This window comes from Nelumbo nucifera, chromosome 2 (genome assembly GCF_055504915.1).
Source record: "Nelumbo nucifera cultivar China Antique chromosome 2, China Antique-T2T, whole genome shotgun sequence".
Classification (NCBI taxonomy): domain Eukaryota; kingdom Viridiplantae; phylum Streptophyta; class Magnoliopsida; order Proteales; family Nelumbonaceae; genus Nelumbo; species Nelumbo nucifera.
The window spans coordinates 80706335-80731450 of NC_142650.1; the positions used below are offsets into that span (position 1 = coordinate 80706335).

At 39.9% G+C, this 25116-nt stretch overlaps 1 protein-coding gene across 2 annotated transcripts in view; it reads right to left on the reverse strand.

The window, feature by feature from the left end:
- Window positions 1-25116, reverse strand: part of LOC104587803 (EAP30/Vps36 family protein) — a 65138-nt gene that overhangs the window by 405 nt on the left and 39617 nt on the right. Inside the window, exons 3-8 of one of the 2 annotated variants that reach the window (XM_010245525.3) lie at window positions 22963-23056; window positions 22832-22889; window positions 22556-22628; window positions 10648-10783; window positions 10482-10566; window positions 35-88 (exon numbers count right to left, since the gene is read on the reverse strand). In XM_010245525.3, coding sequence (XP_010243827.1) covers window positions 35-88; window positions 10482-10566; window positions 10648-10783; window positions 22556-22628; window positions 22832-22889; window positions 22963-23056 — 500 coding nt within the window. The remainder of the gene's footprint in view (window positions 1-34; window positions 89-10481; window positions 10567-10647; window positions 10784-22555; window positions 22629-22831; window positions 22890-22962; window positions 23057-25116) is intronic. The other variant, XM_010245526.3, reaches the window with a different exon arrangement.

The window sequence follows — 25116 nt, forward strand, 5'->3', positions numbered from 1 at the left end:
GGCGACAAGAAATAAACGAGTATTTATATCTAACCCAGAGACGGTTACAGTAGACACCCAAGTTTGGTAGTTTCCATGATCTTTCACCCTGCATATACATGGCAGATATTAAAAATTCAAACTGAAATTTTTACATCGAATAAGTAATATGATTTGGAAAATCACATTATATTGAAGTAATATGAAATTTTTACATCGAAGAAGAACTAGCAAGGATCTTGAATGGAGAACTAAAGAAGTAATATGATTTGGAAAGATACAAGTGAAACTGATAAAATTACAATAGCCTGAATTCACTAAGAATTGGCCATTTACAACAGACATTGCAGTGTGCCACTGAGATTGACTAGGTAATCATTGAAGACTCAAGTGTATAATGGAAAGTCTAAAAGGGCACATGACATGACAAAATTAGAAAATATCTGTTTTTTTTTTGAGTGGTAACTTTTAACTTTAACTAGATGTATTAAAATTTGGTATTAACATAAACATAATAGGCTTTTAGGAAAGCTTATTATGCTTTAACAGAACATATGCTACTAGGAAGTTTGGATAGTGGAACAGCACTTGTGAAGATAATCAACATAGAAACAAAATGAAAATAACCCATAAAGGAAGCAACTAAAGGCAAAATTTTATTGAGACAATATAACTATTGGATTGGCAATAAAATCTCTACATTGCAATTTTTAGTATTAGGCTTCTGTACATGGAGATATCATCAATCAAGTATTTGCAAAATTTTACTATTATTTTCTTTTTCTATTTTCCAGGATTCTCCAAAAATACGAACTTAACCTAGAGAATCTTACGAAAGCTAAATATGATGGGTAATAAATGCAAGTGTTTACCTTTCCTCAGAACAATGGGAATATCAAGATTAGGAAACTCGACACGGCAAGTATCTAGATCTGTTGTCCTTGAGGTTAACTGGTTGTATAACAGGCTCTCTAACAGGAGTGGAAACAACCTTCTTAAGATTTTGATAAACTTGTAAAACCATCTGGGGAGTTGATCTTGACTGATAGCTGGAAGAACAGGGGATTATCAACAGCAACACATGGAACATGAATAGGAACTAGAATCAGAGAAGGATCAAAGACGCTATTGTCCTCTCCCTCACCATAAATATGGTATCCATAGACACAAGCTTGCGCTCAACAAACCAAGTCATTTTATCCCTTTAACCAATATCTACCATATCTGTAAAGTCAACAAGCCAAGTGCAGAAGATATGAAAAAGTGTTCATAGAGCCAGTGGGGAATCTCCATGATTCATTAAGATGGTTAGAGGCTTGTCTAGTAGGGTGATTCATCAACTCTGAACCTGAAGTGATGGAGGTTCTGAGTTGGGTGAGTTCTGAGTGGAAAACAAAGAAGAGAATACTAGTGAGAAACAAATGATGTAAACAAGAACATGAAAAGCATATGCGAGGTTCAAGTCAAGGGAGGAAAATGACTTGGACAAGGTTGTTTCTAGTGAAGAGTTGAGTAGACAGGGAAAAGAGAAAGTAAATCAATCGGTGGAAGTTGCAAGAAAACCCCAATTTTTGGTCTGTTTCGTTTGGGGTCTGAACATTGCAATTGAAAATGCCTTGGACAAGGTTGTTTCTAGTGAAGAGTTGAGTAGATGGGGAAAAGAGAAAGTAAATCAATCGGTAGAAGTTGCAGGAAAGGCCCATTTGTTGGAGTTCTGTTTCGTTTGGGGTCTGAACATTCAAATTGATAATCCTAGAGAGGGGCTTGAAGAGGACTCATCAGGTTTTGAGGAGTAGGTCAAGGTGGAGAAAGTGGAGACTAATGTCGTGGTTGAAGATGAGCAAGGTGAGTCATGGCTGAAAGTGGCAACATTAAGAATGGAACTATGAAGAAAAAGAGAATCAAGTTGACCTTCTAGATGTATATGCTGAAGAAGGCAATGTGAGGAGATGGTCAGAAGGGGCTTGGATAGGTTTTGGAGAAACTTATGTAAGAAGGGATAGGGAGCAAATTTACCTAAAGATGGAGGAGTTAGGGGGTGGAGGAAAGGAGAGCTTTTCTGAAAAAAACTGTTTAGTGGGAGGTAGGGATTCATGAGGTGGAGAACCGGGCATCAAAAGTTTGGATGGGAAATAACCACCTACTTTTCAATTGGTGGTTAGCAACCATAGGGTGCTTCTACCCAGAGACTAAGGAGGATCTAAGCATGTTTGGATCAAAGTTGTTGGCCTTCTGTTGCTTCTTTGGTGCTCAAGCATGATGAGGGCTATAGAAGATCTGTGCGGCAGCTCATTGATCTCCGTGGGAGCTTTATACCTGTGAATGGACCAAGTTAAAAGTTAAGGGGGACAGATATAATTCGGAGAAGGTAGAGATTGTATAAGGGAAGGTCACCTATTAAATTTGGCTTTGGTTGGAGAAAAAACCGTCAGTGAGAAGGTGGAGTGTGGGGAGAAAAGGTGAATGGGGTAGTGAGCACAGCTTCAGAATTGTTTCTTCCATCAAGAAACAATATCTAGATCAAATCTTGATCACTTTCAAGAGATGGAGATCGAACAGGGTAGGGCAGCAAGAGCACAGAGAGAAAATTGGAGGTAGAAACAGTCAAACTGTGTAACCCTTTTCAGGTCCGCCTTGCTCTTTACGTATAGCCCTTAAAGATATAATCTCTTAATCTGATTAGGAATTTCTTAATCCAAATCTCTATTTGGATCTGAACTCTTTAAGTGATAAGGATAATCTTATCTGCAGATCAAGATCAGCTACTCCTAATCATATTAGAAGTTCCCTGATCCAAATCTCTATTTGGACCTGGACTCTTTAAGTGGATAAGAATTATCCTCTTATCCTTATCTGTTGATCCATACCCAGATTTGCCCTTATTTAATTAATCCAATTAACCCAGTTCAAAATGGGCTTTAGGTCCATTAAGCTTTCAACCTCACTTCCTTTTAATGCTGGCAAGCTTGGCTCTCTTTGTATGGCGTGGGACCTTATCATTGATCTACACATCAGCCACATGGGTTCGGCCCAGCCTTAGTAACAAGGCCTGGCCGAATTCATTGTAGGACACTGTGAACCCCTGAGTCCATCACTATGGGCTCTTAATGGGCCCAACATTTACACTAAATGGTCCTTGGGTCCAGCCATCTTATGAAGGCCCAAGGACTGTGGGCAGATGCAAGATTAGCCCATCAGGTATAACCCTCAATGGTCTTACACTTAATCTCTCAGCCCTTAATGATCCAACATTGCCCGACAAGAGAGGACCTCTCCCTCGGCTACAAGGTATAGTGTTGCACTCTCTACTCACATGGACCCGAAGAATTAAAACATTTTGCAAACAATTTGTGAAAACATAATATATAAGTATATTTCTATATAAATATATTTTGCGAAACAAAATTTCAAACGCATTTGAAATCCACTGCCGGCAGTTTAGGTTTCCATCAGAGAGTGCATTTCCCGATCATTCACTTTGTTCAACAAAGGGGCCAATCCTGTCACTATGATCACCCACTCAAGTGAATTCTTGGACTGTCCCAACATACCCAGGTTTTGACCCCCTCTGAAGATCTCACTGATTGGCATATCAAATATAGCCCAATTCGACACCTAGTGCAGTACCATAATCGAGTCTAGGGGTCTGGTGTAACATTCCAGCTTTGCCCATCTATCTCCAAGGTCCAGGGCAACACTGGAATTTGGTCCGGTTCAGAGTTTCAAGAAAACCCACACTGCATGTACCTCAGGTCTCACCCTAGCAACTGAGACAAGCCACCCCAACCAACTTGGCGGCACATCAGTGTCAACCTTAGTAGGATAAATCTCCCTAGATCTATCTAATGGCTGTGAAGATTCTAAACTAACACAAGTCTCATTAGTGTCCAGTTTAAGGGTATTACACAGAAAGACACTACAATAACATGAATCAAGCTGATTGGAGCTAAGGGCATACACTGTTTAACAGTTGCTTCAAGTAGGCAAAACAAAATACTAGAGTTACAACTTACAAGTTAGAACTTAAAAGAAGGGGGCAGAGCCCCTGTTCTAGATCCAAAAAAGCTAGTGAAAAAATATTAAAATAAAAGAAGAAAAGAAATATGAAAAAGAAAAAAAAAGGGGGTGGGGGCCGAGCCCCTGTTTTGGATCAAGAAAATCTAGGGAACAAATACTAAAAAAGAGAGAAGAAAAGTAGGGGGCAAAGCCCCTGTTCTAGACCCATAAAAACTAGTGAAAAAATTACGAAAATAAGAGAATATGAAGAAGAAAAGAAGGGGCAAAGCTCCTGTTCCGCCCCTGTTTCAGACACCAATAATGAGAAAAAAGCTGGAAAGTGTAAGAAAATTTAAAAACAAAAGTAGGGGGCGGATCCCCTATTTCAGTCCAATAAAATGATTAAAAAAGCTTGGGGAAAAGATACAAAAAGAAAGGAAACAGAGAAGAATATGGAGAACTCACCTTGACTTAGGGGGCTGTGTGGGAACAATAGAGGAATCCCATTCCCCCCAAGAATGGGAATCAAAATCCAATTCCTCCAAACAAACAGTAGGAACAGGAAGGGGCCATTCCAGTGATTTAAAAGGCACGCCCCTAGGCACATAGGCGAGGCGCATTAGGTCCTAAGTGCAGCCCTTTCAAAAGGCGCACACCTAGGCACTGATGTACCTCAGCCCAGGTGTGCGGCTTTTGAAAATTTCACACCTCGCCCGCTCACCAAAACTTTGAGAACCCCCTATTTGCTAATGATGTCCATTCATTCATCCTCATAATATATCTTCTTAAAAAGCAATTATGGGTTTTACATGCTTGAAAATGGGTTTTACATGCTTGAAAATGTTTTATATGTTTGATTTTATTTTTAAATTTTCATTTAAATATGCTTTACATGTTATGCTTAAATATTTATTTTTAGAAAATAGGTTTTTTAAAACATTTATTTTCAAAATTAAGTTTATATTTTTTATTAATATTATGTTTAATATTTTTTTCATTTCTTTTGCAATTTTTTGAATTTTCTAACATTTTTTTTATTTTAAGCCTTTTTTTTTGTATTTTTGCACCTTGCTTCAAAAAGGTGCGTGGCTTGCCTTGCACCTTGTGCCTTGGGCACAAATTGGCCCCTATGCCTTTTTTGCGCCTTGCGCTTTTAAAGCACTGGGCCATTCCAATTCCGATTCCAGGCACCTATCTAGAAACCAAACAGACCCTTAATCTTTTTTTGGACACCAATAAGAAATGTGATGCTTTATTTGTAGTCTATTTCTAGTGGATTTTGAGCAATGACTGAAGTACCCCCTATTTATTTCACAAGTTTGTAGTTTATTTGCATTAAGACTATTTTAAGACATGAGAGAATGAAATAGAGATTGGGGCTTCAGCCCCAAGTGTATATGATGCCTAACCCCTTCCACATTGATATCTTAATCATCCCTAGGTTGATTAGACTTGGTTGCTTTGGAGTCATTTTAGGGAACTTTGAGAATAAAACTTCTATGTTTTCTTAGACTAAAATGCCTTCAAAATACCCCCAGTTCTTACTTTCCATCTCTTTTCCATAATTTTTGTGCAAGAATTAAGTGGCAACTCCAAACACACCCAACTTTCGTTGTGGTCTCGTGCCCACAGGCTAGTTGTCACACATTTCTACTTTGTCAATAAGCCAATCCCTCTACAATGAAGACTCATTGCTGATCACAGTCTAGATTTGACCTTCCCACACCCCTTGTTGAGGAGGTGACGAGTCCTAGAGAGATTAACCCTGCTTACTAACGCTTTGATCCCAAGGAGAGCACCATAGATCACTAGGAACATCCCTCATCATCACTCTTGGTCATTCACTTTGGCAAACGCTACTAGCGTCACTCATCTATATCCTTTGGATCCTCTCACAAGAATGGTCGAGGGATTGCCCCTTGCTCTAAAACATGTTGCACCTCCAAAGTGGTACATAGATGCCGTTTGACTTGTAGGATGTATCATTAGGTGAGTATTATCCAAAAGCTGCTTGCAACAATTCTTAGATTTTTGGGCTTCTAATCGTTCTTTGCATATGGAGATTGTGAGACAATAGACATATATTCGAGGACTAAAAAGTAAAATTACAACTAAAATGCTTAGCAAGGCTGATCCCAAACAGAAAAACAAAGATCTCACAATGAATTAGTAGAGTGAGATAACGACCTCACAAGAAAACACTAACGATTAAGTGAGACTGCCTCAGAGATCAGGGCAAAACAAGACCTAGCAAGGCTAAGTGAAACCCAACAAGAGAGCCTCGCTATTTGGATCAAAGCCTCAACACTCAAAGGTTGGTGATCCAATGACCTTGTGATCCAATTCGACCTTGCAAGGCCAAATCAGAGTCTCAATCGGAATCTCGACACTAAGAGATAGAAAACATGACTTTGCGAGTACGTCCAACCTCGCATGGCCATATTAGAATCTTAGTACTCAGGTGTTGCTTTGAAATTGTCAATGGGTGACCATTACCCCAGGGAAACCACATTTTGTTGTACCTAGTATTGTATAGACACATGTCACTCTCTTAGAGAGCCTTGAGATCTGTGGAGACTCAGTAACTTGATGTATCTTATTAGTATAGTCCTTGTTGTATATTACTTATACATCTTATTCTTCTTTTCTCTTTCAGCCCTATATGGGCATTCTTGTAATTGTACATATCCTTTAATATATAAAAGACTCTTTGAGGTGGGGGTCAGTTATTCTTGACACGTCTAAGATTATTCTTGTTCTTTTCTCTATTCAGCCAAGAGTGTTGACATGGTATCGGAGCAGGTTGCTCTCTGATCTATTTTCTCTCTCTCTTGAACCTCACTACAAGTAGTAATCATGTCGTATTAGGGATGTTTTGATCAACCCTTTTCTGTTCAGTCTTCTTTGCGCAACCAGCAGGAGAGATTCCATTAGATCTCTCTTGGGAGACATTGGTTCGAGGCCAAACTTCAGATCTGGTGTCGCCTAGACCTGATCTATTCTCCCTACAAACAGCATCTGATTTGGTGAAGTTTTCGAAGGAGTTCTGATCTTCTTCTTGGGGCGGCAACACTATACAGTTTCTTTTTTTGGACTGCAACAGCTTTGGACTTCAGATATCGTGTCACCTAGACCTGATCTATTCTACCTACAAACAGCATCTGATTTGGTGAAGTTTTCGAAGGAGTTCTGATCTTGGGGCGGCAGCACTGTACAATTTCCTTTTTTGGACTGCAACATCTTTGGACTTCAGGCCTTCTACATCAGACTACGATTTGAGTTTTTCTCTCCAAATTGAAGGGTTATCTCAAGATCTTCTTAACCCTACACTCAGTTTCTGGTTTGGAGATTTCTAAGGACTCTTTCAATCAGCACAAGATACCTCCTTGTTCTTGAAAAAGACGCCTGATGTGTTGGCAAATCACGGTTTTCTCTCAATCAACTGGCTCAATCAACCTATAACCCTAGATCTGGTGTCATCCTAGGGTTTTCTTGCTTCACATTTGTTTGATTCAGACTTCAGATTCATATTTGAAAGGCTTTAGACTCGACAGTCTTAAAACTTGCCTTTTTTGGACTGTCATCTTGAGTTCTTGATTGCTGAATTTGGTTTTCTCTGATATCCTTGTGCTTGGACTGCTGTTTTCTTGCTGAAATGGCCTCTGATAGAGATGATATTATTCCTATAAAACTAGAAGGATCAACCTATGGAATTGACACTACTGTTGTAGCACATGGGAGTAAGAAATCTACTACTGGTGGTGATTCTTTTGTTAAAGGTGATTCTCTAGCATCTATGGTTGAGGAAAACATTCAACAACTAGTAACATCTGCTATTTCTTCTCCTCTTTCTGCTATTGGTTTACCTGGTAAATTTTTCGGTTATTGTGCTTCTCCTCATATTTGGATCATTGACTCTAGAGCTACCAACCACATGACAGGAGCCTACCCTAACCAACCAAGTAACCTTACCGAAACCTATCACAAACATTGTTACTGCCAATGGTGAAAAGTTAAACATCATTGGTAGTAGTAGATGCCTTTTAAACTTTCACCCACTGCATCTTCCCCTCTTACCAAGACCCTTCTTGTTCCTAATCTCACTACAAATTTGATTTTTATTGGCCAATTAGTTGATGAAGGTAACGTCTAATCTTTTTTCAGGATGGATGTTTGGTTCAGGACCATAACACTGGGAAGGTGAAAGGGAAGGGGAGCAGGTTGGGCCATTTGTTTGCATTGGAGTTCGAGAAGTCTCAAACAGCAGCATCATCAGCTTATTTCAGATCCTCCACTTCTAGTTCCTTTTTTAGTCATAGAAATAATGTTTGGGACTTATGACATAAACATTTAGGTCATATACATGCTGAAAAATTAAAATTTTTGTTTGATTCAGGCCTTATTAAGAATAGAGTTCCTTGCACACCTTTGATACATCTTGTGTTTCCTACTACTTAAGTAAGAGTCGTACCTTACCATTTCCTCACATATTTGAGCATGCTACCTCTTCCTTCAAGTGTATACATAGTGATGTCTGGACTGCATCTGTCACTTCTTGCTAGCTTGTGGGGTCCCTCATTTATTTCAATATGACTCAACCTGATATTTCTCATGTTGTTCAGGTTGCTAGTCAATTTTTTTTGCTCCTCATCAGCCTCATATGACTGTTGTTCATCGCACCATTCGATATGTTAGAAGCACAACTTCTCAGGGATTGTGCTGGTTGTCCAGACACTTGTAGGTCCACTTTTGGTTGGTGTGTTTTTATGGGTGATTCACTCATCTCTTGGAAGTGTAAGAAACAACAAAGTCTCAAAGTCTTCCACTGAAGCAGAGTATAGGGCCATGTCTTCTGTTTCCAGTGAGATTGTTTGGTTACGATCTCTCTTTATGGCTCTTGGCATTCAACTTCCTACTCATATTCCTCTCTATGCAGACAATACGAGTGCTATCAAGGTTGCATCTAACTCTGTCTTCCATGAGAGGACCAAGCAGATTGCTATCAAGGTTGCATCTAAGATCTTTTCACTACTAGGTCTATTTCACTTCCTCATGTAGCCTCAGACATGCAGATTGTTGATATCTTCACCAAAGCTGTGACTAGAGTTTGACATCTCTTTCTTATAGACAAACTGACGCTTATGTCTAGGCATCAGTTTGAGGGAGAGTTTGGAACCTCTGTAACTTGATGTATCTTATTAGTATAGTCCCTGTTGTATATTACTTATACATCTTATTCTTCTTTTCTCTTTCATCCCTATATAAGACTCTTTGAGGTGGGGGTCAATTATTCTTGACACCTCTAAGATTATTCTTGTTCTTTTCTCTATTCAGCCAAAAGTGTTGACAAGATCATGACCTAACAATTTTGTGGCCCTAATGGGCATGTGTCCTTGGAGAGAGAAAGACGGGATATGTTCCCCAGGTGTTGGTTGAAACTACGAACACCCCAACCCTTATGCCTCCATGCACATAGCTTGGTTCCTCGCTTCTATAAATATGTGAGAAAGTAGGGCATTGGGGGACATTGATCCTTAGCCAATTCCATGCAATTCCCTAACACTCCAAATCCCTATCAAATTTAAGACATTTTCCTCAAACTTCCACCAAACTACTTTCCTCAATTCTAGAGGCATTTCTTGATCCACTTTCCTCAGTTCAAGACTATCTAGAAGTAGAAGGTTACACAAATGCAGATTGGGCTTTCTTAATATCTAATAGAAGATCCACTACAAAGTATTGTACCGTTTTTAGAGGAAATTTAGTGACATTGAAGAGTAAGAAACAGACAAATGTAGAAAGAAGCTGTGCTGGAAGCCGAACATAGAGCCATAACACACACTCTCTATGAGCTAGTGTGATCAAAAAACCTCCTATAAGACATTGGGTACTTAGTAAATAGTCCTATGAGATTGTACTGTGACAACCAAGATTGTACTGGAAGCCTATACTACCCCTGTTTGAAATAAGTGCTTTTTAACCAAATGCTCATGAGCACTTACAAGAATAAGCACTTACTTTTCAAATAAGCACACCCAAACTCTACCTTAGTTTCATCTAAAACTCAACCTCAAACCCTAGATTCTAGAGTTTATAGATTTTCCCAAGCCAATATTTTTGTCCTTTTATACAAGAACTGCACCAAATCCAACTAGACAACATTGCCCTCTAAAATTACTATCCTTTCCAAAAACCTCCCAGCAGAATTTCATAGAAAAATTCCAATCCTACACCTATTTTCTTTAAGGCAATAATTTTCACTATTTTGGAACAAAAATGCAATTGGTACCAGAGCAACATGTCCTACATCAAGAGGCAGTAAGGAGTGATTTGTTCTCAGGATCCACCTATCCAAGGGATGTGCAGGTAGTTGAACTTTATAATCTATATTCTTGTATTGCTTATGTACTGATCTAGTAGGCACACTTCTTTATAAAAAAATACTGTTATTAAGCAAAAATGACAAAACACAGGACAATAATGATGTGAACTGGTTTTCTACTCACAAGTAGATATTGTTTGGATCAATATCTTTAAACAGATTAATGTAGAAGCGGAAACCTTCAGGGCTGATATCTCTGCACAGTAGACCTGCAGAGGTGTGTAAACAAATTTAACTAAACAAAGATATATACATGCAATCTAATCGAATAAACACGTGCAGAGGCACACCTTTGCTCTCGGCGGTTAGAAGATGTTCCTTGGCCATTAATGGAGCAATCCCAAGTGCAATGGCAGCATCACTTGGACTTATGCCATTTTTCAGAGCTTCAGATTTTAGTACAATGGACTTAATTTTTGCAAGAACCTACAGTCAAACATAAAATCTTGATTATTGTAATCATGTTCTTGAAAAGGTCTACAAGCAATGAATGTTTAAATATTGTAATTAGAGATGCCCAAAGCATCAGAACAAATCTACACATTTTAAGTATTGCAGAAACAGAATGGACTCATCCTGCATGCACTAAAGCCATGAGCTAAAAGCCAACAAAAGAGCAACAAACCTTAAAACCATTAATCCATATTTAAGTGGAGTTCAATCCATATTTTATGTAAAATCTTGTTCATTTCTTTTACAAAATTTTCCAGTTTACTGCAAAAACAAAATATCAAACCACTTTTTATATAAAACATATAGTGCTTCATAATTTTCTCAAAATTATTTATTCAATTAAATATAAAACCTCGAAAGCTTTGTTCATTTTTTTCCATTCTTCTATTTACTTCCAAATTACAAATTAAAAGTAGTTCTTGTTTTATCTTTTATTAACATGTTAGATTACTACAAAGTGAGAGAACACAAAAACTAACTTTAGTAAAGACATTATTACAGATAATACTACAGTTAAGACAGATTCCAAAGGGATAGAAAGCTAACCACGTTTTTTATTATCTCAGTTTTGTTATAGAAAAGAACAAGATCGATAGAGATAGTCCACAAAGAGACCTTACGTTCGGTTTCAATCAAGTATACAGATCTTACGTTCTAACTTGGGGGGAGAATACATTGATGGAAAATTTCTGGTTTACTTGAAAACATCATGGCATACAAGTTGAACGGAGCTATCCTGATAGTCCATAGCAAAATGGTGTAGCAGAACGGAAGAATGGCCACGTTCTCAATGTTGTGAGGACTCTTCTACAAGAGTCACATGCGCCTCCCTAATTTTGGATGGAAGCTGCTTGTATTGATGTGCATCTAATTAATTGTATTCCTTCATCTGTTCTTGCTAACATGTCTCCTCATCAGAAAATGTTTCTTGCCCCCCAAATCTTTCCCATCTTCATTCATATTTTTTGATGTATATGTTTTGTACATCTTTCCTCTCATGAACATTCTAAGCTTTCAACTCAATCTGTTATGTGTGCCCTTGTGAGACACAGTCTTAACCATAAAGGATTTCTTTGTTATGATCCCTTTGCACATCGTATTCACATTTCCCGGAATGTGGTTTTTCTTCAACATATCTCTTTCTTTTCAAGAGTAGCCAAATTTGCACCTTTTGTTTCTGTTCTGTATGACTTTGACTCACAGGATGCTTCGTCTTCAACTGCTGTGAAGGTTTTTCTCATCTTCTGAGTCAAAAGTCAAAAGACTTTTGACTTGTATTTGATAAAGTAGATCTAAGTGTGCCTAGTACAAAATCATCAATGAACAATACAAAATATTTGTATCCCAAACATGAAACAACAGATGAAGTCCATACATCACTATATATAATTTCAAAGGTGAAGTAACATGTTCAACTTTGTGAGTAAATGGAAAAATACGACTTTTACTCAAAAAACAAGAAACACAAGATGTATCAAAAGTTTTCACAGAGGAATTTTAGTTCTAATGATGCTAGAGTCAAACAAAAGTTTAAGTTTATCAAAGTTTGGGTAGCCCAAACGTTTATGCCATAAATCCCAAACATTATTTCTTTGACCTAAAAACAAGACTCAATGAAGAAGAGTTCAAATAAGCAAAGGATAATGTTGATTGAGATTTCTCAAACTCCAGTGCAAACAAGTAGCCCGGCCTACACCCCTTCCCTTTCATCTTCCTAGTGCATTGGTCCTGAATCAAACAACCATCAGAGGAAAAAGTTAGAATGCTACCTTCATCAACCAGTTGACCAACTTGAAATAAGGTTAGTAGTAAGTTTAGGAACAAAGAAGGTCTTGGTAAGGGAAAATGAGTTTGAAGGTGAGAGTTTGAAACACAAATCATCCTTCCCAATGATATCTAGTTTCTCAACATTGGTAGTAACAATATGTTTATGGTGAGTCACAGAAAAGTCGTTTAATGGTTCAGGATAGGCTCTAGTCATATGATTCGTAGCACCAGAGTCGATTATCCAAACATGAGAGGGAGAAGAGTGGTAACCAGAGAACTCACCAAATAGGCCAATAGCAAAAAAGGCAGATGAGATAGCAGCAAATACCAGTTGCCAAATTTCTTCCTTATTCATGGAAGCAGAAGATTCACCTTTGGCAATAGAGGCATCAGTCGTCTATCACTCATACACCTGATAAGCTCGTGGATGATTCTTCTTCATAGAACCATTAGAGGGACGAACTGGGCAGTCTAGAATGATATGACCATGTTGTTTGCAATAAGTGCATACATTCTTCTTGCAATGTGAAACTATGTCCAAAACCCTTACATTCATAACAGTGGGTTTTAGAGAGATCCTTTCCACCAGATTTCTTACTCTCGTGCGCAATGAAAGCAGTATGAGTCTAGTTTCTTCCCTCAACAACTCTCCCATCACAAAGTCTAATCCGGAAGAGTACCTCTCTACTCAAGACATTAGACCTGATTGTTTCATATTTTGGTCTCAGTCTCATAATGAACTAGTTCACCTTTCTATTCTCAAAATGGTTCTATAGATACTTAACACACACTAGGGGATCAAAGGGATTAGTGTGAACCAGTTCATATTTTTCCAATAAAACAATGAAGCTTGCATAGTACTCATATCTTTTTATCCCCTTAGCAATAAGCAAAGATCTCAGACTCAATCTGATATTGTTTTAACAAGTTGGGCTGATGATAAACCTTCTTCAAATACGAATACATCTCATAGGTTGTTCATAGTCTTCTCATGGGCTCAGTTTGTTCCACCCATGGCCTACTACTGAAACTTGCTTGTATGGTTGTAGTTTAAGGAAGACTTGCTCCCCAACCTGGTGCTGGACGGGCCTATGCTTTCTGTTGTAAGAATCTTCCATCCATTGTTGGGCTCGACGGAGGTGGGATTTGAGATCTTGTAACACCGTATCCCATTGGAGGAGTTGGTCTTCCACTACTACTACTGCTGTAGACCCTTTCTCATATGGGAGTAGGGGAGGTGGGTCCCGTCCATATAGAGCCCGGAAGGGAGTCATTCCTACTACACTGTGATACGTGGTACTATACCACCATTCTGCCCAATGAAGCCACTTGAGCCACTGACGTGGCCTATCCCCTGCATAGCACCTTAGATAGGTTTCCAAACTCCGGTTGACCACCTCAGTTTGCCCATCTGTTTGAGGATGGTAGCTGGTAGATTTGAAGAGTTTCACTCCCTGTAGTCGAAAAAGTTCTGCCCAAAAACAACTCATAAAAATTGGGTCGCGGTCTGAGACAATAGAGTTAGGGGTACCATGCAGTCATGCCACCTCCTTAGTAAAAATCTCAGCCACCATTGAAGCTGTAAAGGGGTGGAAAAGAGGGAGAAAATGGTAGTATTTGGTGAGTCTGTCAACAACTACGAGAATGATGGACTTGCCATAGGAAAGGGGAAGCCCCGTTATGAGGTCCATGGATACATCCGCCCACACTTGTGTAGGAATTGGGAGTGGTTGTAGCAAACCTGCTAGACACTGGGTATCAGCCTTATTTTTCTGGCAAATGACGCATTCGGCTATGAATTGTTGGACCGAATTCCGCATGCCTTTCCAATGGAATTGAGTGGCTAGTTTCTTGTAAGTGCGCAAAATCCCCGAGTGTCCACCTGTTGGTGATGAGTGGAACACTTCAAGAAGCTGCTGAATATGGGCTGAATCCTATGGTATCACCATTCGACGTTTATACAACAGCAAGTTATTCTACACTATGTACCCTGGGTGGCTAGTAGGGTCCTCTTGGACCTGTGAACGTAGCTTGCTTGGTTGTGGGTGTCTTTCAGCTTCTTCCCTTAACTGACTCATGATGGAACACGTTGTGCCCATGAGAAGTAATGAAATTAGTTGTGGTTGGCGTGACAGTGCATCTGCCACCTTGTTAGTGTGCCCTAACATGTATTCAATGACATAATCGTAGCCGAGTAATTTGGCTATCCATCGTTGCTGTTCCGGGGATGATACTGACTGCTCCAACAAATATTTCAGGCTATGGTGGTCAGTTCGTATGATGAACCTCCTCCCTAGAAGGTAGGGTTGCCACCGCACAATTGCTATCAGTTCTCGTTCGTATACTGACTTGGCCCATTTTTGTGTTGTCAATGCTTTGTTGAAAAATGCTAGTGGCCTTCCTTCTTGCATGAGAACCGCACCCACTCGATGGTGTTAGACAGTTATGCCCTTAGCTCCAATCAGATTGATGTATCTTTTGACATTTATTGTAAATGAATAAAGTACATAATTGATTCATGTCATTGTGGTGTGTTTCTATGTAATACCCTTAAACTAGACACTTATGAGACTCGTGTCAGTTTACAATCTTCACAGCCGTTGGATAGATTTGGGGAGATTTATCCTACCAAGGCTGACACTGATGTGCCGCCAAGTTGGTTGGGGTGGCTTGTCTCAGCTGCCAGGGTGAGACCTGAGGTACATGTAGTGTGGGTTTTCTTGAAACCCTGAACCGGACCAAAATTCCAATATTGCCTTGGAACTTGGAGATAGATGGGCAAAACTAGAATGTTACACCTAACCCCTAGACTCGATTATGATACTGCACTAGGTGTCGGATTGGGCTGTCTTTGATATACCAATCAGTGAGATCCTTAGAGGGGGTCAAAACCTAGGTATGTTGGGACAGTCCGAGAATTCATCTGAGTGGGTGATCATAGTGGCAGGATCAACCCCTTTGACGGACAAAGTGAATGATTGGGGATGCACTCTCTCTGATGGGGTCCAAGAACCAGGATGACAGCACCAGACAAGGAGGAAGGAATACTGGGCCCATGCCCATTGGTTCCTTTCAAACGGCTGACCTGGACAAAGACAAAGGACTCTGTTACAAATGCGAAGAGAAATTCAGGTCGGGCTATCGGTGCAAGAAACAACAAGCATTTCTCCTCCAAACAGATGTCGAAGAGGAAGATGACCTCACCGGTTGCAGGGAATCTAACCTAGGGTGGGAAATACAACCCAGTGGCACACCTGAAATATCTCTACAAGCCCTTACGAGACTTGCGTCCCCTCAAACAATGAGTTGCAGGGCTAATCCAGGGATGCCAAGTGTCAATCCTCATAGACAGTGGCAGTTCCCTTAACTTCATAACTCAAGTCTTGGTGGATAAAATGGGACTCCCGGTTCAACCAACAACGGCTTTTTACGATTCATGTGGCCAACGGTAATAGCCTATCCTGCAATAGCATTTGCATGGGCTTACCACTAAAGGTTCAGGGTCACCAGTTTGCGGTGGACCTATATCCTCTTCATCTCAGTGGAGCGGACGTGGTGCTAGGCATTCAATGGTTAAGACAGCTAGGGCCCGTGATCTGTGACTGGGCCTGTCTCACCATGGACTTCACATCAAGGAACTCTACAGTCCATCTACAAGGGCAAACATGCAAGGGTCCATGGCCCATCAATCTTGCAACATTAACCAAGCGAATAGGAGATCCGGATCAGCCCATATTCATGCACATGGACTCAAATTGGACCAGCCCATCTTTAGCTAACAGCAGCCCAAATGGGCCTAGAGACTTCCAAAGCCGCCTACAACAACTCCTTCAGCAATATGGCAGCGTGTTCGAAGAACCCCAAGAACTTCCACCACATCGGGAGAATGACCACCGCATCCCCCTCATGCCGGGAGCTGCCCCAACCAATGTAAGACCCTACCGATACCCTTACTTTCAAAAATTTGAAATCGAGAAGCAAGTTCAAGATATGCTTAATCAAGGGATATTACAGCCCAGTCACAGCCCATTCTCTTCACCGATATTATTAGTCAAAAAAAAGGATGGGATGTGGCGATTTTGTATTGATTACAGAGCCCTTAACAATATCACCATTAAAGACCGATTTCCAATACCGGTCATTGATGAGCTGCTTGATGAACTCAGTCAAGCCACAATATTCTCAAAATTAGATTTACGAGCTGGGTATCATCAAATAAGGGTACATAGGGAGGATGTTCACAAAATGGCTTTCAGGACACATGATGGCCACTATGAGTTCCTGGTCATGCCATTTGGGCTGATTAATGCTCCAGCCACATTTCAAGCATTAATGAACGACATATTCTGGCCATATTTACGTAAGTTCATCCTTGTTTTCTTTTATGACATATTGGTCTATAGCCCCAATTGGGAGGAACATCTGAATCATCTACAGGTCACCCTTGCAACACTTGAGGCCCACTAGTTGTTCGCTAAAGAGTCCAAGTGCTCCTTTGGACAAAACCAAGTTCACTACTTGAGACATGTTATAGAGAATGGAACTGTAGCGGCCGACCAAGATAAAATCTTCAGTATAATGGGCTGGCCGCAACCCAAAAGTGTGAAAGAGTTGAGGGCCTTCTTGGGCCTGACTGGGTACTACCGCTGCTTCATCAAAAACTACGGCCTAATAGCTACCCCGTTGACCCAATTGCTGAAACAAGACACTTTTCACTGGTCAACCCAGGCCCAACAAGCTTTTGAGCAGTTGAGACAGGCAGTTGCGAGCCCTCCAATATTAGCATTGCCCAATTACACAAAAGACTACATCATTGAGTGTGATGCCTCTAGTCAAGGTGTTGGGGCTGTTCTCATGCAAGAGGGGCGACCACTAGCCTTTTTCAGCAAGGCCTTAACATCACAAAAGTGGGCCAAATCAGTTTATGAATGAGAATTAATAGCAATGGTCTTGGCAGTCCAACGTTGGCGATCCTACTTGCTCAGTAGACGGTTCATAATTCGGACCGACCATCAAAGTTTGAAGTTCTTATTGGATCAATCAGTCCTATCCCCGGAACAACAACGATGGATATCCAAGCTACTGGGGTACGACTACATAATTGAGTACAAAGCAAGGGCTGCTAACCGGGTGGCTGACGCCCTCTCACGGCACCCACAATCATTTCAGTTACTAGTATCTTCCCCAACTTCTCCACTCCTGGATCTACTTCGAAAAGAAGCCCAATCCCATAGGGAGTTACAACAGTTGAAGGCCCAAGTATTGGCAAATCCCTCACTGCACCCCGGGTACACCATTAAGAATGATCTACTCTTCTTCAAAGGACACCTGGAAATTCCGGCAAATTCTGCTCATCTCAGGAAGCTCCTGGAATTATTCCATGCCTCACCCACAGGTAACCACTCCGGCATCCTACAAACACAAAAACGCATCGCCACACAATTCCATTGGAAAGGCATGCGTACATCTATCCAGAACTTCATAGTCGGGTGTGCAGTATGCCAACAAAACAAGTCGGCCACTACAACACCAGCAGGCCTCTTGCAACTCCCAATACCAACCCAAGTCTGGGATGATATATCAATGGATTTCATCACAGGATTGCCCATTTCTGTCGGCAAAACAGTTATCCTTGTGGTAGTGGATAGATTGACGAAATACAATCATTTCCTACCTCTATCACACCCATTTACAGCAATCACAGTTGCTGAATTGTTCCTCCGGGAAATTGTGCGCCTACACGGGCTCCCCAGCTCAATTGTATCAGACAAGGACCCTATTTTTATGAGTCGTTTCTGGGCTGAGCTTTTCTCCTGCACGGGGTTAAACTCTTCAAGCCAACTAGCTACCACCCCCAATCTGATGGACAGACAGAGGCGGTTAACAAGAGTCTCGAAACATATCTGAGATGCTTCGCGGGAGATCGACCAAGACAATGGGTGAAGTGGATCCACTGGGCTGAATGGTGGTACAACACCACTTTCCATAGCACCGCTGGGATGACACCCTTCAGAGCTCTATATGGTCGGGACCCTCCCCTCTACTTATGAAAAAGGGACCACCAAAGTAGCGGCCTTAGAAGAACAGCTGACGCAATGAGATGAGGTGTTAAAGGAACTGAGACATCATCTCTTATAGGCACAGCAATGGATGAAGCACACCTACGATAAACATCACAAGAATGTCCAATGTGAAGTCGGTGATTGGGTGTTTCACAAATTACAACCTTTCAGACAGATTTCAGTTGCAAGCCGACAATGGAACAAACTCACCCTGCGCTATTTTGGACCATCTAAAATCCTTGAGAGAATAGGGTCAATGGCCTACAAACTGGACCTTCCGGCAACATCAAAACTGCGCCCTGTATTCCATATCTCCTTACCGAAGAAAGGGCCGAAATCAGGAGTCATTACAAGTGCGACCCTTCCCACATTTTCAAAGGAAGGACAAGTGCAGACTGAGCCAGCCCGCATCATTGATTTCAGATGGGTGCGCCGGGGTGGAAGAGTCATACTAGAAGCATTAGTTGTTTGGTCTAAACTCCTAGAAGAGGATGAAACCTGGAAATCCTACTTAGATCTGCAATCAAATTTTCCCACATTAGACCTTGAGGGCAAGGTCGCTCTAAAGGAGGGGGGATTGTAAAAACTACTGGAACAAACCAACAGAAAGCAGTTAATCAGTTTTACAAGAGGAGGCCACGTCAACACAACTAATCGTCCACTTGCAACAACTGTAACAGAAAGAAATCAAAGATTGTAAACAGTATAATTAGCGAAGCACAAAGAGAAATAAGACAGTAATTCTTTCGGCATTAATCTCTCTCTCTCCTTCCAACGAATTCAAGAGGTTGGCTCCCTCGAAGAGCCCTGAGTTAAGCAGGTTCCTAACACCCATTCCCCCAAAGATTGTTGTTTTTTGTTGGGAAGTTTATTATGGTAAGATTAACACCTTTGAAAACCTTCAAAAGAGAAGACTAAATTGGTGTGTTCTTTGTAAATCTCAGAATGAGGACTGTCACCACTTACTGATCTCTTGCTCCTTTGCTACAGCTTTATAGAACTGGATTCTTACGTTGTTTGAGTGTAGGTGGAACCTGCCATCTGATACTAGTTTGTTGTTTAGTCCGTCTATTTTTGAATGGCACACAAAGAGAGGGACAATTATGTGGAAGTGCATAAGAGCAGCTTTGTTGTGGACAATTTGGGAAGAAAGGAACACCAGAATCTTTTGTGAAAAAGAAAGGAGCTTCTCGGAAGTTAAAGAATGTATTTTGACAAGGGCAATTCAGTGGCTGAAAACTCTAAAGATCTTTGATGCATACCCTTTTGATGACCTATGGAGAAGTTGGTTAGCAGTGGCTAATACTTCTACCAGGAAGGACAGACATGGGGTTGAATGGTTGCCACCAGGGGAGGAGTTTATCAAGCTGAACTTTGATGGAAGTAGCCAAAGAAATCCAGGACCTTCAGGCATAGGAGGAGTGCTGAGAAACAAAGATAGTAACGTGATATCTTTGTACTCAGGTCCTGTGGGTGTGGGAGACTCTTTAAGGGCCAAATTACGGGCTGCTGTACAAGGAATCCAGCTTGCAAATCAGCTAGGCATAGAGCATCTGATTATTGAAGGGGATTCCCAAGTGATAGTGGGTTGGTTGAAGGATCCAGACACTGTTATTTGGGGTTTTAGAGATCTTCTCAAAAAGGTTAAATGGATAACAAGGAATATGACAATCAGAGTTTAGTGGGTAGGCAGATCAGCAAACTCATTGGCTGAATTCACTTGCAAAACAAGGGGTTTCCCGAGATACTTTATTTTGGGCTTCAGTGTAATTTCTTTTGTACTTATAATTCTGTAATTAGTTTTAAAGGAAAGGTCACATCTCGTGCCTTTCCACGGGATGCATGTAACTCTTATTTGCTGGTTTAAAAAAATTTCACTCATTTATCAAAAAAAAAAGAGAGGAGAATAGAGAAGAAGAAAATTCTGGTTCAAACTAGAGAACTCCGATTTCTCTCTAGTCGGCCAGATTGAACTTATATGTTTCTATCCATAATAACAAAAGACTACTTTGTCCCCACTTAAGTATGGGACGCATCACCTAACAGAAACATTACACATCAGCAGCTTTAAACATAAATATAAATACTAAAATACCCCTACATAGTCGACATTAACAGCATGAAAACCCCCAGAAGGAGAAAATGATCAATCCATTTTTTTTCTTTTTGAGAAACTCCTAGCTATCAATGAGAATTCTGCAAAACCCTGGGAGAGTATGCACAGAACAGAGAGAGAAAAGAAGATTGATCTGAACTAGTTATCATGGTTCTAATACCATAATAAAATTCAGATGTAGTGTCCGTATGATCTCAGAATAATAATAATAGGTGAAAGACTTTATTTATACCTTTCTAAACAAACCAGAATTACACTTATACCTTCACTTAAGTGAGAGCCACATCAACTAAATTAAGATCTACTCATAAGTACAATTAACAAAAAACTTAATGTAAAAAGCCTATACTATAAGCCAAAATTTTAAAATAGGTGAAAGACAAAAGAGCCCCATAAAAATTTTAAAATGACCGTAATGCCCTTCATATAAGCCAAAATTAGGTCATTCAACTCCTCCCCCCATTCAAGAAAGGAGATTCGTCGCTGGGAAGTTCTTCTCCTTCGTCTTCTTCTTCTTCTTCTTTCCCGCCACCACCGCTTCTGAGAGTGGGGGGCTCTGTAGGTTTTAATGAGAGATGAATCTGTTGAGGGTGGATCGGGACTATTGAGGGCAAGTGGGTTAAACATGCCTTGGCTGCTTTGACCCGACCTTCTCACCACCAGAGGAGAAGAGCGGCATTCCAGCCACAGGCAAGCCAACTTTTGGTTATGTCGAAGGCCGAGGATTTATAATCCTTTAAGCAGGTTCGTTTATGACACCCCTCACCCGATCCTCCTATAAATGTTTTGTATTCACAGTTTTCTGGTTCGGCGAAGTCAAATTCCGACGAGATTGGCTTTGCAAACTGATGGGAAAAGGAAGGCGGATCGACTGACAGGTGAATAGGCAGATTGAAAAGGGAATCCCCAAACTTTTGTACTTCGGAGGCCCAAAAATTCCACTCATTAAAACACAGGACCATCCCCTTCCCTATACTACTCCCCTTGTATATTTTGCAGCCATTGAAGGAGTTATCAGAGACTAAAAATTCATCTCATTAAAACACAGATTAAAATTAAACAAAATCTGACTTTGGCAGATTCACCTCCTTCAGAGACTTTGATAGAACCAATCCTCCATCTCAACATTAAGATATTAATTTAATAATTATTAATTTTTTTTATTGCTTCATCATCTTCATTACTATTTTCATTATTATATTAACTCTTTATAATTTATTTTTAATTTACAAATTGATATGTATTTTTCAATAGTAATTTTGAATTTAATAAATCATTTTTTATGAAATAATGCAAATTGAACTCAAAATTACCAAAATTTACTATTTTAGGGGTAAAATAGTAAAATCAATGAATTTCAGATGCTGAAGGTTTGATCCAACACAAACAACCTTCTTTATTCAGAGCCTCTAAAAAGTCGAAAAGAAACTATGGCTCTTTTCATATTTCAGACACTTTTAATATCTTTTTAACTTTTCAGATTTCAGATTTATCAAATGCCACCTAAGACTATATGACTATTAAACCTTTACGGTCACCAAGTATTATACCCCTCTTTTCTCAAACAAGGCATGTGCTTAGGAATGTAATTAAATAAAAACAGAGGTTAACACTACATTACATGACAATTAAACCTCTTCAAGCACCAGATTTGACACCCTTTTCACCTAAAGGCATGTGCCTAGTGTAATGACTACTGGTTCCTCAAAAAATAGGTGGCTCCTATTTTGTGTTCAAGTAATTTTAATCGTAACTAGATAAACATGTTGAGATAGAATAGTGAAAGCCAATAAGAAATACCTCCTCATCACTGTGAGACTTATTCTGGATTACCATGACTCCACTGTCAAACTTTCTAAGCATTACTGGGCTGCTGGGCAGAACACAAATGTATACAAAAATTATCCCAAAGTAAACAAATAAGAGTATGTGAATAAGAACTTCATACAGCTTTATGTCATACCTAATGACGGTCTAAAATAGACTTAGATTTGTCAATAGTTTCTGTTTTTACATTTTAAGTTTATTAAATGGCAATTTGTAAACTAAAGAGCTTTAGTGTTATGTTGAACATACACATCAAATTTCTCCCAAATAGCACAGGCTTGTAACAAGTCTTCTGGTGAAATAAGTTCTGTATTGAAGGGAAAAAAACACAAATTAATCAAGAGAAGTATAGAACAAAAACCTGATCCACAAAAAAATACCTGTTCCCCGAGCACGATTGAAGAGACAGTAGACATCAATTAGAGCAATCATACCCCCAGCTCTTTCTAGAGGTATTCTCACAAAGTCTGCCAACTGGAAAACAAGAAAAATTAGTCAAAATGTGATGAGCCAAAAAACAAAGATTAAAGAAAATGATATAAATATGTTTTGAGTTTGCTTTTGTAGTAGGATCCCAAATAATTGTCCTAGGAAGCATTTTAGTTGCTTTGATGGTTCAGACAAAAGTTCTGTTCAGAGATAGAGAGAGAGAGAGAGGAGAGAAGAGGAGAAAGGAGAAATATGTCGAACCAGAGAGTCTAAACCCTCCTAGTCAACCATAACCTTTTATTGTATTCATTAAGGGTACAAAGTCAAATATGCCCCTACTTAAGTATGGGACAAGAAATTTAAAATAAAATAGTATTGCCAAGTCACCACTTAAAGTAAAATGAAAAACACTAAGTTACCCTACTCAGCCAACTCTTAACACCCTCAAGCTGGAGAATATATGTCATATAATCCCAGCTTGTTACATAGTTCACTCTCCCTGAACTCAAACCTTTTGTGAACAAGTCTGCCCATTGATCACCCGAACTAACGTGCTTTGTGCTTATTTCTCCACTAAGGACTTTCTCCCTTACAAAATAACAATCAACCTCTATATGTTTCGTCCTCTCATGAAAAACTGGATTAGATGAGATGTAGATTGCAGCTTGATTATCACAGTACAATCTTCATAGGTTTGCTCATTAAGAATCCAACTTGTAGAAGATTTTTCAACCATACTAGTTCACATGTGATATGTGCCATGGCCCTGTATTCAGCTTCAGCACTACTCGCCACAATAGTTTGCTTCATACTTTTCCATGTCACCAGATTTCCTCCAAGAAACGTGCAATACCCTGTAGTGGATCTCCTGTCAAACACCGAGCCTACCCAATCTGCATTTGTATACCAACTATCTCAAGACTTCCTCCTAGCTTGTACAACAACCCACGACCTAGAGCTCCCTTCAAATACCGTACAATTCTAAGAACTGCATCCCAATGAGGTATTCAAGGATTTTGTATAAATTTGATCACCACACTGACAGCAAAGGAGATGTCTAGTCTAGTAATGGTTAGGTAGTTCAGCTTCCCCACTAACCGCCTATATCTTCCAAGATCATCAAACATTTTACCTGCATCATTGCTCAACTTAGCATTTGGTTCCGTGGGTGTTTCAGCTGGTTTAGCACCTAGCAACCCTGTTTCTTCCAACAGATCAAGAACATATTTTCTTTGGCACAAATTTATACCTTGTTTCGACCTGGCAACTTCTATACCCTTGAAATACTTCAACTTCCCAAAATCTTTTGTTTGGAAATGGTCTTGTATGAAGGCCTTTAGCCTGTCAATCCCTACTCTATCACTACCAGTTATGACTATATCATCTACATAAACCACTAACAAAATCTTTTCAGCTTCAGAATCATAGTTGAACACTAAGTGATCAACCTGGCATTGTTTCATTCCAAAATCTTTCACCACTTCACTAAACTTCCCAAACCAAGCACGAGTTCAGCCCATAAACTGATTTTTTGACTCTACACACTTTACCATCCTCCCCCTAAACAAAAAACCCTAGTGGTTGCTCCATGTAGACCTCCTCCAAAAGGATCACCATGGAGGAAGGCATTTTTAATGTCATGTTGAAACAAAGGCCAATCATACATAAACTGCCAAAGAAATCAATACACGAACAGAACCAATCTTGCAACAAGAGAGAAGGTCTCCATATAATCCACCCCATACAATTGAGAGTAACCATTAGCAACCAATCGGGCTTTCAACCATTCCACACTACCATCTGGTAAAAATTTAACAGTAGACACCTATTTACGACCTACAACATGCTTACCTAGAGGAAGAGTGGTGAGCTCACACGTGTGATTATGTTGAAGAGCAGAGAGTTCCTCCTCCATTGCTTTACACCACCCCATTAAAGTAAGAGCCTCCTGGACATCCTTAGGTATAGATATAGAGGACAACAAAAAAACAAATTGGCAATGTGAAGTGGAAAGATGAGAAACAAAAACATAATTGAATATGAGATGTAGGGTACAACTACGTTTACCTTTCTACAATGCAATGGCAAGATCTAGGTCAGAAGAG